The sequence below is a fragment of the Anser anser genome (assembly GCF_964211835.1).
Source record: "Anser anser genome assembly, chromosome: 5".
Lineage (NCBI taxonomy): Eukaryota > Metazoa > Chordata > Aves > Anseriformes > Anatidae > Anser > Anser anser.
Window position 1 is genome coordinate 38,936,862 of NC_139725.1, and position 16,328 is coordinate 38,953,189.

Genomic DNA, 16,328 nt, shown 5'->3' on the forward strand with positions numbered 1-16,328 from the left:
GGGGGGGACGTGCAGGGGAAGGAGGGAGGCAGATAGCACTGCGCGGCCCATCCCTGCCAAGCACCCCCTGCAAAGCCACCCGTACCCTGTGCCTGGGAGGAACCAAGGCACAGGACGGGTTCATTTTTTTTTCCAGCCTGCCGAGAGGTGAAGGATGCTCCCAGGGTGCTGTCACAGCACTTTGTCCCGCTTGGCTCTCCAGCACATCGACCCACCCCAAAGCAAGCCTCAGGGAAGGCAAGTCCCTGGTTAGCCCTGACAGACCCACGGCTCCCTGTAAGCAACACAAAAGGCATGTCCTCCCGAATTTTGGTGAGCACAGTGCAAGCCAACAGGTCACCCCAGCAAAGATGCTGGAGAGCCTCACACCAGGCTCAGAAGGGAGCACGATGCTTGGCATGGAGGAGCGAAGGGTACATCTGGCACCGCAGGGAAATCCCTGATGCTCCAAACAGCCTTTTGTACTCATCTCCAGGTCAGCTACGCACTCCTGCACATCAGAAGAGCTTCAGACCTATGAAGCATAACCACGCAGCCTGCGGTCACCTTGGGACAGATAAAAGCAGAGCAGGAGCACAATCTTCACAGGGATGTATCTTGAAGCCAGGAGCCTCGAGGCAATCACAGACTGAAGGAGCTTGCACAAGGGTACAAGCTCCCTGGACAGCTTAAGAGGGAGAAAATACAGCTGCAAGACAGGCTGTGAGTGGAGCAGAGCCTGCCTGCTCTCCTGTTGATTCCTGCGAGTGTTAGTGGAGTTATTTGGGCGTAAACAGCGGGTTAAATCCCTTGCACATCTTCACGCCCTAGCTCCTTCCTCCTCCTCTATAAACAGGACTGGAATACACAGCCCCAGAGCCAGACCTAGCCAGATGAAGCATAGAAACCCCGCTCACGACAAAAGCCATCCCAAAGTTCCTCTGGTAAAAGCCCCTGTGCGTCTCCGGGACACAAAAAAGTCCCTACTTGAAGCAGGAGGAACTCGGGGACACGGTTACAGAGGGGAAAACACCTCTGGTTGGGCTGTGCCAACTTTGGATGCCCCTTGTGCATGTACGAAGCATGCACGCCTCCCTCCTCATGCCCCTTTCGCACCCCAGGGGACAGCAGTTTCCCTGCCACCACCCCTGTGCCCAGACCAGGAGGTGGCAGGGACGGGGTGCGGTGGCTCTTGGTCCCAACCTCCCCCACACAGCAAGGAATTCACTTGGAGGGTGAGGTTCACAGCCTGCATTATCAGGGAAATCCCAAACCGCCTGGGAACATCTGTCCCACCAGCCTCGTCTTCCACCAGCAGCAGCATGAGGGAGCCTGGAGGTGCCCAGCACACGGGATGTGAGCCCAGCGCTCCCTAATTCCACCCTCCCCTTGCTCGGGGGCTCAGTTAAATATAAAGAGGGGAGCAGCTTGTCTCTCCTGCCAGGGAGGGACGCAAGGGACAGCGCGAGCTGCCCCAGCACCAGCTGCTGCTGGTCTCGGGGGGGTATTTCCAGCCCCGGCTCAAAACCAGAGTGAGCGCATGAGAGGGAATCCCAGCACCAGCAGACAATGTGGCCATGCTCCTCCGCTCAGCCTGGGCTGAGAAAAGGAAAAAAACCCAACCCTGCCATCCTCCTCCCTGCCCCGGTAAGGAAGAAAGGTTCCAAGCACTATCGCGATTAATTGAATCAAGGGCACAGCGCCAGCTCGCAGCCCCGGGAGGACCTGGCCCCTCGCAGAATTAAGAATGCACATCACAGCAGGCACGGCACAATGCACATTGGGGGGGGGGGGGGGAAGAAAAAAAAAAAAAAGCAGCCGGCTCAGGTGAGTGTCACAGCCCGGCCGCGCTTAGTTATTCCAGTTGTGTGCTCCTGGAAAAGCCATCAGTAAGTTCAGATCTGCTTTTCTCATATTGCTCGGGAAGGGGGGGGGGGGGGGATCCATTTGCCTTCCCTCCAGCGCACCGCGAGCGGTCGGGGCTGGGGACCAAACCCAGCTGATTTCGAGGGGCGCGGAGACGGCTCCCGGCACAGGCGTCCCCTCCGCCCGCCCCGCGCCCACCCGGCCCCCCGGGCCGCGGGCAGGTGGGCGCTCACCTGATGAGGTTCTGCAGGCCCTGCTTGCTGGAGTTCCTCCTCAGGATCGCGCTGGTCATGGTGGCCAAGGCTGGCGGCTCCCCTTCCCGCAGCTCCCGCCCGGCGCCGCACGCCCTCGCTTCTCCCCCCGGCCCCGTCTTCAGGAAGTTCTGCAGCTGGTTTCCTTTTGTTTCTGCGAGCCCCCCCCGGCCCACCCCCTCTTGTCTCCTCCACCTCCACCTCCTCCTCCTCTGCCTGCTGGAAATGTCAGGGAGAAAGCTTGCCGGGAGCAGCGCTGGATGCGAGGCTGGATGCTGCCTGCGAGCGCAGCACAAAGCCCAGCGCTCCCCCCCCGGGCTGCTTCCCTCTCACTTCTATCCCTCCCTCGTTCGTCTTCTCCAGCTCTTCTCCCTCCCCATTTACCCCTTTTTCCTTTTTTTTCTTTTTTTTCTTTTTCTTTTTTTTCCCTTTTTTCATTTCCTTTTTTTCCTTTTCCTTTTTTTCCTTTTCCTTTTTTTCCTTTTCCTTTTTTTCTTTTCATTTTTTTTCCTTTTCATTTTTTTCCTTTCCCCCCCTTACCTCCAGCACTGCTTTCCCTATTACAAAAATTGGGAACAAAGCCAGCCTGGGTTTGTGCCCTCGGGTTGCAGCTTGCACTCAGGCAGCCCCGCTCCGTTCACATCGGGAGAAGTCTCACCTCCCCACCGTCCCCATGTGCCCAAAGACAGACCCAGAGCCAGGTTAATGCCAGAGGGGCTTTAGCACTGGGAAACTCTGCGCCAGGGGAAGCTCTTCTCAGGAGATGAGGCTAGCAGCTGGATTTTGGGGGCTGCCATCAGGCAGCAGGGGGCACGCACCCTGCTTCTGCACTCGCCACTCCTTGCCTGCTCAAGTGACCGATTCTGCCGTGCCTCAGTTTCCCCAAGCATCAACCAGACGGAGAGCAAAAAATAACCTGGCTTGCCTTCACGAAGCACCAGCACTTCAGGAGGATAAAGAAGCACGTGAGTGGCCGGTGAAGGACTGGGAACGATGTCACCTGCCAACACCGCTTGCCCGCCTGCCAAGCCGTCAGATACAGGTGACCGCTCGCGCCTTAACGCTGCCTCATCATGGGAGCTATGTTGGAAAAAATAACAAAATCAGCCTTTAGTCCCTCACCTGCATCCCCTGGTCCACGTGTGACTTTGGGGGGAAGTTTCTTCTATACCAGAGCAGCGGGTACCTGGACTGCACCTACCAAGTCCCAGCCCTATGTTAGCCCCACAGGCAGCGGTGCGCATGGCACAGCCTGCCCACCTCCTCCTCCTCATGTCTGTCAGGGGGGACCCCCCTGCTCTCACCCTCACCTTCCTTCTGCTCTCAGCCCCCTCTCACCTTACTTAAACATTTCAATCACTTCTGCAGAAGTGCTTCTTGAAATGAGGAAGCTGCCCGTGAAATACACCCAGAAATCTCAATAAAAAGGAAGTGCGTTGAGCCCAGATCAGAAAGATGTGCCTCTCCTCGGCTTCATTTCGAAACAGTTCATTATTTTTTTCTGCAGGTATTTACCAAACTTCCCCTAAGCGATCACAAACCAAGTGAGCACAGACACTGATCCCGGCCTCACTCTGTGGCCCCTCTGACGCTGTCACACTGCGTTTGCTATTTCCGAGCTCGGGGCTGGGGAGACGATGCAAGAGATTCACCACAAAAGGCCTCTGTTGCTCAAAAGGAGCACGTCCCAGCCCTGCAAGTACTTACAGGGTAATTAGGTTCAAGCCAGAGGATGTTCCTCTGGGCTTCATCGCCACTGCCCCCACACTCCGAATGGCACACGCACCTCAGGGCTTTGCTTTTCAGGACAGGACCCGTCTGCTGGGAAACACCAGGAGGGAAGCAAGGAAGAGCCCCCCACATCGCAGCTGGAGGAAGAGCAGTCCCACAGCACCATCCTGCAGAACAGAGGCACTTCTGTCCCCTATCCTCCCGCGCTCGCCGCCCAGCCCAGGTGCAGCAGCCTGCATCCCACCACACCGCCAAGAACAGCCCCAACCCCACAGCTGCACGCCTCCTTTCGCAGCAGCAAACCTCCTGGTCCCACCAGGAAGCGGGCAGGAGTGCAGCGGACACAGGAAGAAAAACAAGGAATTAATTCATCTCCCTTTTTATTACTTTTCAGTGGGGGTGCGTGGCAAGCGCTTAGGAGAACCACCACAAATCCCCGCAGCAAACCCGCACCCCGCTACGGGAGCTGGGAAGCCCCAAGCACCCCGACAGCCGCTGACAGCCACCAGGGAGCTTCCCAGGGCTGCTCCCAGCAGCAGGGTCAGCGAAGAGGTGAGAGGCCAGGAGGGAGCAAGGCGGGCCGGGCTGCTGCGGGAAGGAGGCGGGAGTCCCCAGGAGATAGCGCCGCACCAGTTCCCGTTAATTACACAACCACTCTGCTATGTAGGGCTGGTTGCAAAATCAGTCAGAGGATAACACATGGTCTGGTGGGGGGGGAGGAAAAACTAGGAGAAAAGACTCCATTGCTAACAAAGAAATGCACCCAAAGCAGTTTTCCACAAATACTCGGCGATGCAAAGCGGTACCAGCCAGGCCAAGCAGCAGCATGGGCTCCAACAGGCAGCCGTGCTGAGGACTGGCCCTTTGTAGGGCCAGCATGGTCCCCAGCAGCCATGCCCGTATGTCAGAGGGGGGATCCCACCCAGAGCAGACCCCCTTGCAGGAACAGCCTCTGCTGCTCCAGCGTGGGCTAAGCCCTGCCCCAGCAACGGCGGCTTTAGGGCCCGAAACCCCGCAGCCTTCTCCCTGCCAACCCTCTCTGCCCATCCTGACACCTCCCAGACCTCTTCACCATGGGCACTTTGAAACCAGCACCTGCCCAGCCTCCCAGGAGCCCCATTTCAGCGAGAAGGGGCCACCAGCTGGTGCAGGCAGCCCAACAGCCTGATGGAGAGGGTTTGCCTGTGTCCCCTCCATCCCCAGTTCCCACTCGGCACGCTCCATCAGCACTCGTTTTCGGGCAGCCAAGCGCAGAGGCCAGAACAGGCAGGCAGAGATAATCCCAAGGAAATTGGGCGTCTAGCAGCCAAGAGCAGCACATTATCTCCTTCTCAGCAGGAGCAGCCAGTTGCAAGCTCCAGAAGCGTGCTGTCAAGAGGGCCGCGCGTCTCGTCGGCACGGTTAGCTGGGGTGCTGCTATTTCTGGGGAGGGAAGAGCAGGGTCGGAGCGCTGAGGACCTGCCAGGTCTGGCGGCACTAGAAAACACCCTGGGGTGAAGCAGGGGATGTACAGCCATGCTGAAGGTGCCACCAGAAGGCAGAGCAAGCCCTTGGAGGTGGGATCAACCTGCCCTGCCTGCACCCGCAGCTGCCCCTGGCAGCGGCACGAGGATGCTCCCGAGCCAAGGCGTGACCCCAGGGGCAGGCAGGGAGGGGATGCAGCGGGCAGGGGCTGCCCTGGCAAGGGGCTTTCTCCCAGCCCACGTACCCCAAGGGGCAGCGGGGCAGAGGAGGCAGGAGGCGCTCGGGAAGGGCTCCACAGCAGGGCGCCTGGCTCTGGGCTCACCCCGCAGCCACATGGGGCGGCACCGCAGGCGAGAGATGTCGGGGGCTGCAGGGGGTCTGGCTCCCAAGGAGGAGCACGTATGATTGTGGGCCGAGTCCAAAGAGTCAACAAACACCACGTCAGGAGTCTGAGGAGCTTGGCTCGGGAACAATGATGACTTTCTTCCTATGACATCCAGAGAAGCAGAAACAAAAAGGAGAGAGAGCTGGAGCTGGAAGGAGCAGCCCTCATCCCTCATCCCACCGCTGCCCTCTCACCCCCATGCAGGACAGAGGAGCGACCCATCCTGTTCTGTCCCCTTGGAGCATTTTATGGGCAGATCATAAGCCCAAAGTCCCATGGCTTTGCTTCATCTCCCAGTGAGAGGGGATATGGGAGCCTGCAAGCATGGTGAGAGACGGTGTGATGCTCCAGGAGCAATACAAATGAGGAAAAGGAATGAGGGGACCGAGGGAGATGGGCGCAAAAGGAAAATGAAAGATGGGTTTAAAAAGGGAGAAGGAGGGCAGCAAGCACTGGGGGTGCAAGCATGAGCCAGGGCAGCACCATTAAGAGCAGAGGTGGCCAAGCGACTCTCCCATGGTGTGGCGCTGCCCCATGCAACACAGGCACTTCTAGCAGCCACTAATCCCTGCCTCACGCTGCCAGGCTGGTTCTCCTGCTAGGGTTAGCTGGGCTAAGGGATAGGAAGGAAGCCCCAAGCATCATCTGGCAATTCCCACTTCCAAGCCTCACGGGAAGACAGCTTATCCCAGCTCACAGAAAGCCAGCATCCATCCATGCCTCCCCTGCTGGAGCCGGGCAAAAAGATGGGAGCCGCCATGGAGGGGCAGGGAAAAGTGCTGGGGTGCATCCAAAAAGCCTGAAGGCCAGCACATGCCTCCACCAAGTGGGAAAATGGTGATTAATTCTGCAGAGCCAGACCTCACACGGAGCTGAAAGGAGCCTTTCTGCCATTAAAGATGGATGGATCCAGAAAGATGGATCGGGGCAAACACAAGCTGAAGCTGTATGCAGGACCACGTCAACTGGAGAGGAAAAGAGGAGCGAGAAATGCCAGCCTGAGCAAGGAGAAGCCCCTCAGAGCAGGGGAGCACACAGTGGATAACACACGAGCCTTTCCTCGGGCATAGCTGAGCTCGGGCCCGCTGCTGTCAGCTCCCTTACGGAAGGTAAGTGGCAACTGCAAGGAGGCGCCTGCTTTGAAACCGTTCCAGCAGCTGGTTCAATTATTGCTTCCGATTTTATTGCGGGGGGGGGAACTTCGCCCTTCACAAATGGATGGCAGTTGTGGTTGCTTGGGATGTGTCAATAGCTCAGGGTTTGTCAATGTTAATGGCTCCAGAGCAACCTTTCGTTGGAAAGGAAACTGCTTTTGCAGCAGAAAAAAGCACATGCATGCGCATGCACCGAAGGAGAGATCATATTTTCCACCCCGTCTGGCAGGAGCTTGATAAAACAAATTGCACATAGTGTCTATTTAGCAGCAGCAAGCAACAGATACCTAGGGCTGGGAGAGGGGTTGCTTGGTAATGCAGAAAAAATCCCTAGCAAAGGGTTCGTTTGCAAAATGAGCTTGTAAGGGAAAGAACCGAAGACTTCCAGCTGATGCAAACTGGCACAGCTTCACCGCAGACAGTGGGGTGGTGCTGATGCACGCTAACCAAAATATCGGGCCTGTATTTCCGTGCAATAACAAGAGAAATCCAAATAAATCCAGCTCCAAGTGAACCAACCCTTGCACATCTCAGACCAGGTGCTCCTGGGTGGCTGCAAGCTTTCAGCCCCCTGGTGCCAGTGGGTCACCAGCCCCTGAATGGGGTTCCCTTTGGGTTCGTTAATAAATTCAGCCCACGTGTTTCTCTGCCCACGTAGTCCCTGGACAGCTCTCAGACACGGGGCTGGTGTGAAGCTCCTCTGCGGCAGGGCAAATCCACGTAGCTCCATCTCCAGACGCCGCTGCTCATCCCATACAACCCAATATTGCACCGTCAGCACCAGCCCTGCCTCCATGCCAGCAGCACACCCCGCAGGTGACTGAACACAGCCGATAGCAGAAGATGCCCAGCCCGGCAGAGGATGAGGATGGGTGCTGCCAGCCACCCTGCCCGCGTGCTGCGAGCCCCCAGAGACCCCGCTACGGACCTGCCCGTGAGAAAGGCAGCCCCGAGTGCCGAAACCTGGGATTAAGGCACTCCGGCAGCTGCCTCGCACATCTGGTGCGTGTTAGGAGAGATACATGGCAAGGAAAGCACACACGGGCGCCAAGCAGAGCTGGTTAACCCCTTGGTAGCTGAGCCTCCTCGGAGCACCCAGGCAGCCCGAGGACAGGGATACCTGCTAAGCCTCAACCCAGATCTCAGCAGTGGTCCATGCTCGCTAGGTGATTTGGGAACTCAGCAATTCAGGTGCCTAAACGTATGTGCAGTGCCATCGGAGATGCCTCAAGCTGTGTAAAGCACCTGCTCAAGGCCTGGCAGGTGTCACACGGGTCCGATAAGAAACTACCTGTAGCTGGCACCCAACAGAGGGCAAATCTCATGGTTAAGGCACCTCTTTCCCTTCCCAAGCAAATGGCATCCTTCAAAGGATGCCGAAACACCTCCCCAGGGGTTCCAAAGCCTCAGTCCTGGGAGGAGCATGTCAGACTCGGGTTAAGAGAGCAGAAACCTCAGCCACAGCTATGGGAGGCCAAAGCTCAGCCCAGACTCCTGGTGCTCCTCGTGGCACGGAGGGACGTGCTTTAGTGATGCTGGACAAAGGCCGAGCAGAGCTCACCCCCTCCTGGGGTGCGGCCACAGGATGCTGGAGGGGCTGGGTGACCCCATGGCATGGGCTCCAGCACCAGCCAGCAGTAGGGGGGCTGGCAAAACCTCCTGGATTGGCCCCAGGACACCCAGCCCCACAGCAAGCTGCCTCCAGAACCCACAGAGAAGGGAATCCCACAGGCTTCAGAGCCAGATTTCACCCCAAGAGTTTTTAAACTGTTTTAAAATACACAGTTGTATTTTTTGTTTGTTTTTGGCAGTCCATGCTCAGCTAACCCGCTGGCTAGCACATCCTTCAGTGGTTAAAAAAAATCAAATAAAAGCTCCTGGGCAATCCCCTATTAACACTCACACCCCTAAACCCCTAGCTTTACATTGCAAAATAGGCAAGACAAGCCAGGGTTTCCTGCAAGGAGAAAGGGGCAGCAAAGGCACCTGATACATCCCTATATTTAGAGGCAGCTCTTCATCCCTTATGCCCCTGCCAGAGAACCTACATCTAATATGGAAATGCTGCAATATTGCCCAGCTTCATTAGAGCTTCCAGCTGGAGTCTGCTGACCCTCCCCTGTGTGTTCCCCTACTCTTCTTCACTCCGATGCTCCCAGCTGGGTCAAACTCGGAGCGGTCACCCCGTGCGGGGCTCAGCCATCCCTCCCCCAAGGAATCCCATGTGCCGAGGGCTCTCCCCATATCAGCTTTCCCGGCCAACCTCCTTCCAGCCACGGGTATACTTAGCAACAAGACTCATCTTCGCAGGGACCCTCGAGACTCCTCTAAGGATCTGGAGAATTTGAGACAGCTGGGGACAGACGTGGCCGAGCAAAGCCCAGGGCTTGGTGGCGCGGTGGAGCCCTTCCCTGGGTGCTGACCATACAAGGGCTGCTGAGGGCTTCCTGCAGCTCCCAGGAGGGCAGCCCCACAGGGAAGGTGGCAGGGGACTCGGGAGAAGCTGGCTTCTCATCTCTGAGCCCCTTGCTCTGCAGCTGGACCTGCTTTGTGAGCCGCGCTCAGGTGGCCATGTCCTGCAGGGCAGGCTTCATGTCAGGCGCACGGCCCCGAGCCTCCCCAGAGAGCAAGGGCAGCTCATGGAAAAGTGTAACTCCAGCTGGCTTTTGGTGGTGTTACACCAGCACAAGCAAGGTTCTGCCAGCATGCCTCCAGTCACACGGGGACAAGGGGTAAGCTGCATCCAGGCTGGGATTGCCTCAACAGTTATACAAGTGTAAGCCTTCCCTACTGTAAATTCCTCCTCTATATACGCTGGGCAGATTTCAAGGCTCATTAAGCAAACCCAGCTTCTTTTTTCCTCCCCCATATCTCCAATGTATTCATACATTGCCACCAGAAAGCCTTGGGATTGGCTTCCCTGGCAGCTCCATCCCACTGCTCCCTCCTCCAGCACTCCTCACGCTGTCTTAGGTGCACTGCCCTGACTCCATCTATCCATCCATACACTGATGGCCTTGAGAAGAGCTCCTGCCTGAGGTGAGGAGAGCAGAGAGCTGAGCTAACCACAGGCAGAGAAGAGGTAGCCCCAGGCAGCAAACACACACTTCCTTCCTCCATTTGGGGGGTGGAAATTTTGAGAGCTTGGCAAACATGTAAATAGCGCAAGCAAAAGGAGGAGTTCAGAGCTGCACATGAAACCGGTACACAAATCAGGAGGGAAAGCGATTCTCCATTTTCTTAAACCAAAAACTACTTTTGTTCTCTATTTTTTTTCCATCCATTTAATATGTCATTAAATTTCATCTGAAGGGAAAGGGCTGCACCACCTTTAATCAACATCCATGCACACACTTTATCAGCAAGTTTCAAGAAGAGTTTCAATGCTATAAAACAGGTGCCTTCGTATCTTGTTTATCTGAAGCTCCAGCAGAAAACAGAGAAAGGAAACACCTAGCCCTGCCCCACCGGGGACTCCTGCTGCATGGCCCTGGCTGAGCCAATATACATGTACCCATTAAAGGGGCTCGGCCACCCCAAAAAGGCTCCTTCCCTGCAAGGCAAATGAGCACTGCCTGGAATTACACCTCAGCACCCCCCAGCAGTAAAGCTTTCCCCTTTGTTTCTGCAGGCAGCCATGCACTGAGGCTCCAGCACCTTTTTGAAGCCTCCAGTCAAGCCTTCAGCCAGGGCTAATTGCTGTCAGGTGTCAGCCCAAACACTCAGTGCAGCCGTTAGCAATAGGAGATGACACACCTTTCCCCTCTCCTTGTCACTCAGGGCTGTTTTTTTCTCTCGACGTGAAGTGTGCTGCCTTTCAGCAGCCTTTCGGAGAAATGCTAATGTGAGCTTTGAAGCTGGAGGAGAAAATCAGGCAACCCGCAAGCTCCAGGGATGCTCAGCCTGAACCTGGCTGCATCCAAATCTGAATATTTCTGTGGGATTCCTCGGCCAAGACTATCACTGCCTCCCCCTATTGCAGACAGCTGCAGTATGGTCTCTGCTGCTGGTCTTTTTCCCCTTATCCCCTATGTAAAACTGCCTGCTGTGGAGTGACCAGAGTACGAATTTTACAATCTGTTGATAAAGCAACAAAGCAGACCGGAGGAACGGGGAGATGTGTAAGCTGACAAAAGACAGCAGCCAGCCTGAAAAATGTCCAGGTTAATTCAGTTTAGAGGTGTAGTGGACACAAAAAGAAGTCAGACCGCCAAGGCAGCGCCACCTCCCAGCCCCATCCCACAGCCACGTTAGCTCCTGGTGTCACAGATCCTGAGCATGGTCCTCCAAGCGGTGGCAAAGGCAGCAGGTGAGAGAAAAAGGGGTCTGGATATCCCTCCTGCGAGGGGTCTGGGCATTCCTCCTGCCTCCCATCTCCTTCCCACCAAAGTCACCCACCTGTGCACACACAGAGAGGACACATCCTGCAGCAGGGTCTGCCCCAATTCACCTTAAAGACAGGGCTGATTTCAGCTGTGGAGCACCACGCAGGCCCAGGTCTTGGAGCCAGACCCCTCGCTGAGCTTGCATGGGGCTGGAGTCCAGGTTCCCTGCTGGATCAACCCCCCCAGTGGCTTTGAAGTTCGAAGGAGATAGGTAGGACCTTTAAGAAATCTAAGGCTCTCCCTAGCTGGAGGGCCTCACCAAAGCCCTGCCAGGGCATCTGATCACCTTCATGTCCCATGGATCCTCTTCATATTGGCCCCACTATCCTTCTTTCCCCCCAACACCTCCCCTCCCAGCTCCCCATCCTCCCAGATTCATTGCTGCTGGGCTCCCCAGTCCCCAGGCTTCACCTCTCGCTCTCCTGGTGGGATTCATCTCCCACTTGGTCCTCTCCTCCTGCACCCTGGTGGCACTCCTCCGAGTCCGACATCTCCCTCCCGGCCAGCACAGTGTCCCCGGGGACGGCTAGGGGCTGGGGGCACGGCGCGCGAGGGTGCCGCCACCGCCGCCGCTTCTCTCTTCCTGCGCTGGGCAGAAGTGAGCTGTGCCGGAAACTTTGTGGGTTTAGGGGGGATGGGAGAAGGCAAATTATTATTTTTTTTAAAAAAGTTCAGATTATTTTAAGGTTTCGCCTCTGTCGGCAGCCTCGAAAGAGGGAAGCACTAAGAAAAACTGAAGGGAAAGGGAGGAGCATGGACATCCCCCCCAGCAGGGAGAAGGGCAACCCGCTGCTCCCCAGAGCCACCCCTGGTGCTGGCACGGCTCTTATGGGGACATCCTGCAGCCCTGAACCGCAGCGCCCCGTGGTGCATGGGGCACCATCGTCATGACACGGAGGTGGTCTGGATTTGACACCTCTCATAGCAATAGCCTGCTCCTCTCCGGGTGCTGAGCGTCTGCTGCCCCTCCTGGGCCCTGCAGCCCTGGGGATGGCTGCTTTGCACCACCAATGCAGGCTGCATGTCCCCAGTGCCTGGGCTTAAAGCTCCTGCCCCCCATCCATCACCTCACACGGAGAGGAGCCACAGCACAGCACCACAGCCGTGAACACCGGTGCAAGGACTGACCAGAGCCACCAAGAGGCTACCAAGAAACACCCAGCACAGGGCTACCACCTCCTGACCCCGACTCGGCCCCCGCTGGGGAAGCAGCAGAAGCAGGAGGAGGTAGAGCAGGCGATGGTATCATGCTGTGGCCTCACCCGCTTCCTTCCTCTGGCGGATGGTTCCTCACCACCCCAAAATCTCCAGCCCTCTCCTCTGCCTGCCCAAGCAGTGCCCAGGCATGGCAGCTCCTGTGACAGGGCAGGCCACGGGTCAGAGGACGGAGCATAGAAGAGATGCCCCATCAGGTCCTACCCCATCACCACGAGATGGAGGCCAAGAGGAGGGTGGCAGAGGAGCATCCCGTGCTGCTGCCCACCGAGCACACCAGGCCAAGGCAGCCTCCTGCTGGAGATGAGCGTCCCCAGGGTGGTCCCACCATCACCACAGCACGGAGCCTCCCCGTCCCTAGCACGGCAGGTGACATCCCCCTCTCCCACCAAAGCTTTATTTACACCGCTGCTTCCAGACTGCAGCTCTGCACAAAACCAGGGAAACAGCACCCGGCCAGTGGGCTCGATGCGTGGCAAGGACGTGTTGGGGCCAGGGGCAGGGGAAGGTGGCCATGGCCATGGCCGTGTCAGGAGGGGATGGAGGAGGGTGGGAACGGCAGGCGTGGAGAGAGCAGTGCTTAGGACTCGCCGGCCTCGAACATCTTCTTCCTGCCCTCCATGCCAGACTTCTCCTCGATGTTCTTCCTCCAGTCGCCCACATCGCGGAGGTCCTTCTCCTGCAGGAGGGATGGGCACGTGGTGGGATGGCTCCGCGGGGTGAAATATCCCCCAAGCACAGCCCCTTCACCCCTCCGGCCATGGAAACCTCACCACAGGTTCTCTAACATCTCATCTCCCCTGGACAACCCCGTGTCAGCTAGAGGAGCCCAATTCCACCCCTTCTGTATGTCTTTTGGGGCTGCATGCCACATTTTTACACTGGGAGCTGGAGGAGGAATTATGGAGCAGGAAGGACCCTCACCCCCCACCTTGTCTATCACACAGGGAGGCGTCAGTCCCCAAAATCAGGGGCTGATGCCTGTGTGGGAGAGGGAAGGGATACCTTCTCCGTGTCCTCCTTCTTGACTTGCTTGAGGTTGGCCCGGAGGTCCATGCAGACCTTGTGCTTGGAGCCCAGCAGGGCGCGCAGCATGGCATCTGCCGACATGCGCACCCGACGCAGGGGTGGCCTCTTGAACTTGCCCCTCAGGTCAAACAGCTTCTGGCTCAAGTCCTCCAGCTGCGGGGAGGAGAAGAAGGGGCAGAGACAGCCCGGTGTGAGTTTCATGCACCGGCAAGAGGCACGGGGAGGAACGAAGGATGAGCTGGAGGCTCTGCCAAGGAAGCTGCGGGATGGCCCTGGGGGAGGCTCACCTCCTTGGTAGTCTTCTGTAGCTTCACCTCTGTGTCGTACCTTTCCTCATCCACTGACTCTATCTTGGCATGCAGCTTTTTGCACAGCTCCTGGGAGGAAAAACAGAGAGGGATGTTGAGTACTAGGACATGCAGGTTGTTCCTCTCCCCAGACCTCTTCCTTCTCCTCTGTCTCTGAAAGACCCCTCTGCCTCCGAAAATCCCAAAGGCTGGAGGAGGACCAGGCCATCATTCAAGACCATCTGATCCCGGATGGTGAAGGGTGGCCTGCAGGTGTAAGGGTGAAAGAGGTGTTTACCTGAAGTTCCTGCATGGATCCTGGGAGGGACAGAGGAGGGCAATGCTCCGCCAGGTAGTTTTGCTTTTCCACTTCCTTAGCAGCTGCTTCTTTTTCTATTTCGGTGGCAGCGAGCTGGAGCATAGCACTCTGCAAAGCAGCAGGAAGGAGGTCAGCATGGGGTTGGGGCAAAAGGGAGCTCCCCATGGCCAAACCACCTGCATCTCCACGCAGTGGGGACTTAGGGGGACTTCTGAGAAGTTCAGGGGGATGCTGGCTCCAGCCTCCCCCAGCACCAGAGTCCCACTGTGCAGAAGGCTCCCTGTTAAGGGGCAGAAAAGTGCACAGGGGACACCACGTCGTGCATCATGGCCTTTCCCAGGCAGGAGAGCGCCAAGGGGAGCTGGCTCAGGGTAGGAGATGGGACGGTCAGGACACAGCTCGCCCAGCTCAGCAGTGTCACCTACCTTCAGGTGCTGCCGCCGGGCAGTGGCTGCCCTCCTCTTTTTCTGCGGGAGGGAAAAATGATAGAAAAGAAGGTTACAGTGCGTACATTCCCCCATGAGTTTCCTTTCCCCATACAACCCCGCAGCTTGACACATATTTGGTCCCCAAACCAGCTTCATCTTCCCTGTGATACCAGGTAAGAAATACAATGCACTCTCAGCTGCATGAAACCCTCACGATTTGGTGAGCCTGGGAGAGCTCTCCTGCCTTTCTGCACCCGCGGTGCAGTAGATCAGCATCAGCAGTTCTCCTGCTCAGAGAAGAAACCGCAGCCTCAGTCCACCACGGCACTGCAGCTGTGTCCTCAGCCCTTCAGCCAGAGGAGAGCGAGCCTGCGTGTGGCCGGGGCAGGGGAAACGCACCCTGCATCCGACGTGCAGATGTGGGCGAGTAGAAAGCAGCGCTTGGGTGTCAGTCTGCTACGTACAGGAGGAAGTGGATAAGGATCTGTGGAGCGAACTGTAACCAAATCTGACAGGTTTTGCATGTACAGATGGTGCTAAGGCCCTCCTGACAGAACCCAAGGGCTCTGCAAATAAAAGGCATCCAGTGCAGAGAGGCAATGCACCACGGACAGCAGGACCTTGCTCATAAGGTTCTGGGCATGGGCCACAGGAGATCAGAGCCCTTGAGGACTCCAAGCGCAGGCCTTATATTCCATCTGAAAAGTGCTACCTTAGCAAAGAGTGCCCTCCTGGCCTTCCCACTGGGCTTAGTGGGCAATCACAGCACCTGCTGGACATCAGCACCGTGGCACAGGGTTTGTGTGCTGCCCTGAAATCCCCTTCTCTAGGTGAGGACAAGCTCTACCTCGTGCTGTTTTGGATGTGTGGGGAGATGGAGGATGGAGCAGCTTGCTCAGAGGAGCTATGGAGCCATGCTGGGTGACCCAGCACCTGGTCTTCATTGCTATGGCTCCTGCAGCAACCTGAGGGGAGTTTGGGGTCTAGTGCTGACTTGGAGGCAGCCTGGTGCAGGAACCCCTCCTTCTGCCATGACAAAGCCCTTGCCCTGCGTTTCCACGGCCATCCCCGGACTTCAAGGCCATCCCTGCCCCAGTGACCCCTCGGCATCCTCCTGCTGGCGGAGGAGTTGCAGCTGCCTTCCCGGTGGAGGATCTGCAAGGCAAGGGGTGAGCACCGCTGAAGGCAAAGCCCCAGCAGGATGCACTTACCTCTTCACTGGTCGGGTAGGGCAGGCAGACAAGGACAGGGAGGAAGAGAAAGGGGAGAAAAGGCAGTTAGCATCCCAATCGGAAACAAGCAGAGGAATCTTAACAAGTGTAAAAAGCTGGCAGCTGGATGAAAGTGTTTAAAGGCCAGCGACACAGTAGAGAGAGAAAATGGGAACTTACTCAGACATCTTGCTTTAGATGGTTGTGAGCCTGCAACGAAAACCAAAAAATAATTTACAATTATTCATGCTGGTGTTCGCTTTCTTGGGTTGAGAAACAAAGCAAGATTACCCGAGACAAAGAAAGAAAAAGAGGAAGGGGTTTGCTCGCATGTCCCGACTTCTCCAAATTCCCATCTCAAGGGGAACTAGGCTGAGTTTTGTAGACGAGAGGCAAGCACGTGCCAGCTCACGGCCACATTTGCACTGGGACAAATGGTGCCAGGCCAGAAAAAGAGATTGTGACAGCGAGCCCTGCAGGGGTGATTCTTCCTTGGACCCCAAGATGCCACTTTATGCAATGCAGGAAGAGGGGAAAAAACTATTTTATGTCTGCCACTTGACTCTGTCATACAGTTCTCATCGCATAGGGCTGTAGCAAACTAAATGCAAATATTCTGAGCTT

General features: G+C 56.8%; 2 protein-coding genes across 7 annotated transcripts in view; both read right to left on the minus strand.

Moving 5' to 3' along the window:
- Positions 1-11,814, minus strand: part of LSP1 (lymphocyte specific protein 1) — a 40,336-nt gene extending 28,522 nt beyond the window's left edge. The window contains exon 1 of one of the 3 annotated variants that reach the window (XM_083838542.1): positions 11,627-11,814. In XM_083838542.1, coding sequence (XP_083694668.1) covers positions 11,627-11,706 — 80 coding nt within the window. In that variant the 5' untranslated portion in view covers positions 11,707-11,814. Of the gene's footprint in view, positions 1-2,078; positions 2,407-11,626 lie in introns of those variants that run through there. The other 2 variants (XM_083838540.1, XM_083838541.1) reach the window with 2 other exon arrangements.
- A 999-nt stretch (positions 11,815-12,813) lies between these two features.
- Positions 12,814-16,027, minus strand: TNNI2 (troponin I2, fast skeletal type). Of its 4 annotated transcripts, none has more exons than XM_083838553.1 (6): positions 15,885-16,027; positions 14,491-14,532; positions 14,045-14,173; positions 13,747-13,836; positions 13,436-13,612; positions 12,814-13,109 (listed from the first exon to the last, which is right to left on the minus strand). In XM_083838553.1, exons 3-6 carry the CDS (start codon positions 14,165-14,167, stop codon positions 13,011-13,013), a joined length of 489 nt encoding a protein of 162 aa, XP_083694679.1. In that variant the 5' UTR covers positions 14,168-14,173; positions 14,491-14,532; positions 15,885-16,027; the 3' UTR covers positions 12,814-13,010. The 4 variants fall into 4 exon arrangements, with proteins under 4 accessions (XP_083694679.1, XP_083694678.1, XP_083694677.1 ...); XM_083838552.1 differs by lacking the exon at positions 15,885-16,027 and adding an exon at positions 15,705-15,855; XM_083838551.1 differs by lacking the exon at positions 15,885-16,027 and adding an exon at positions 14,664-14,986.
- Positions 16,028-16,328: the final 301 nt, after the last annotated feature.

Bases quoted from the DNA above. Each gene is read 5' to 3' on its own strand.
- TNNI2 (XM_083838551.1), bottom strand. From the start codon at position 14,696: ATGCAGCTGAGAGTGCATTGTATTTCTTACCTG. The intron at 14,174-14,490 runs GTAGGTGACACT...GCTGCTTTGCAG, and splicing joins CCCGGCGGCAGCACCTGAAG to AGTGCTATGCTCCAGCTCGC. The intron at 13,613-13,746 runs GTGAGCCTCCCC...TCCTCCCCGCAG, and splicing joins TACAGAAGACTACCAAGGAG to CTGGAGGACTTGAGCCAGAA.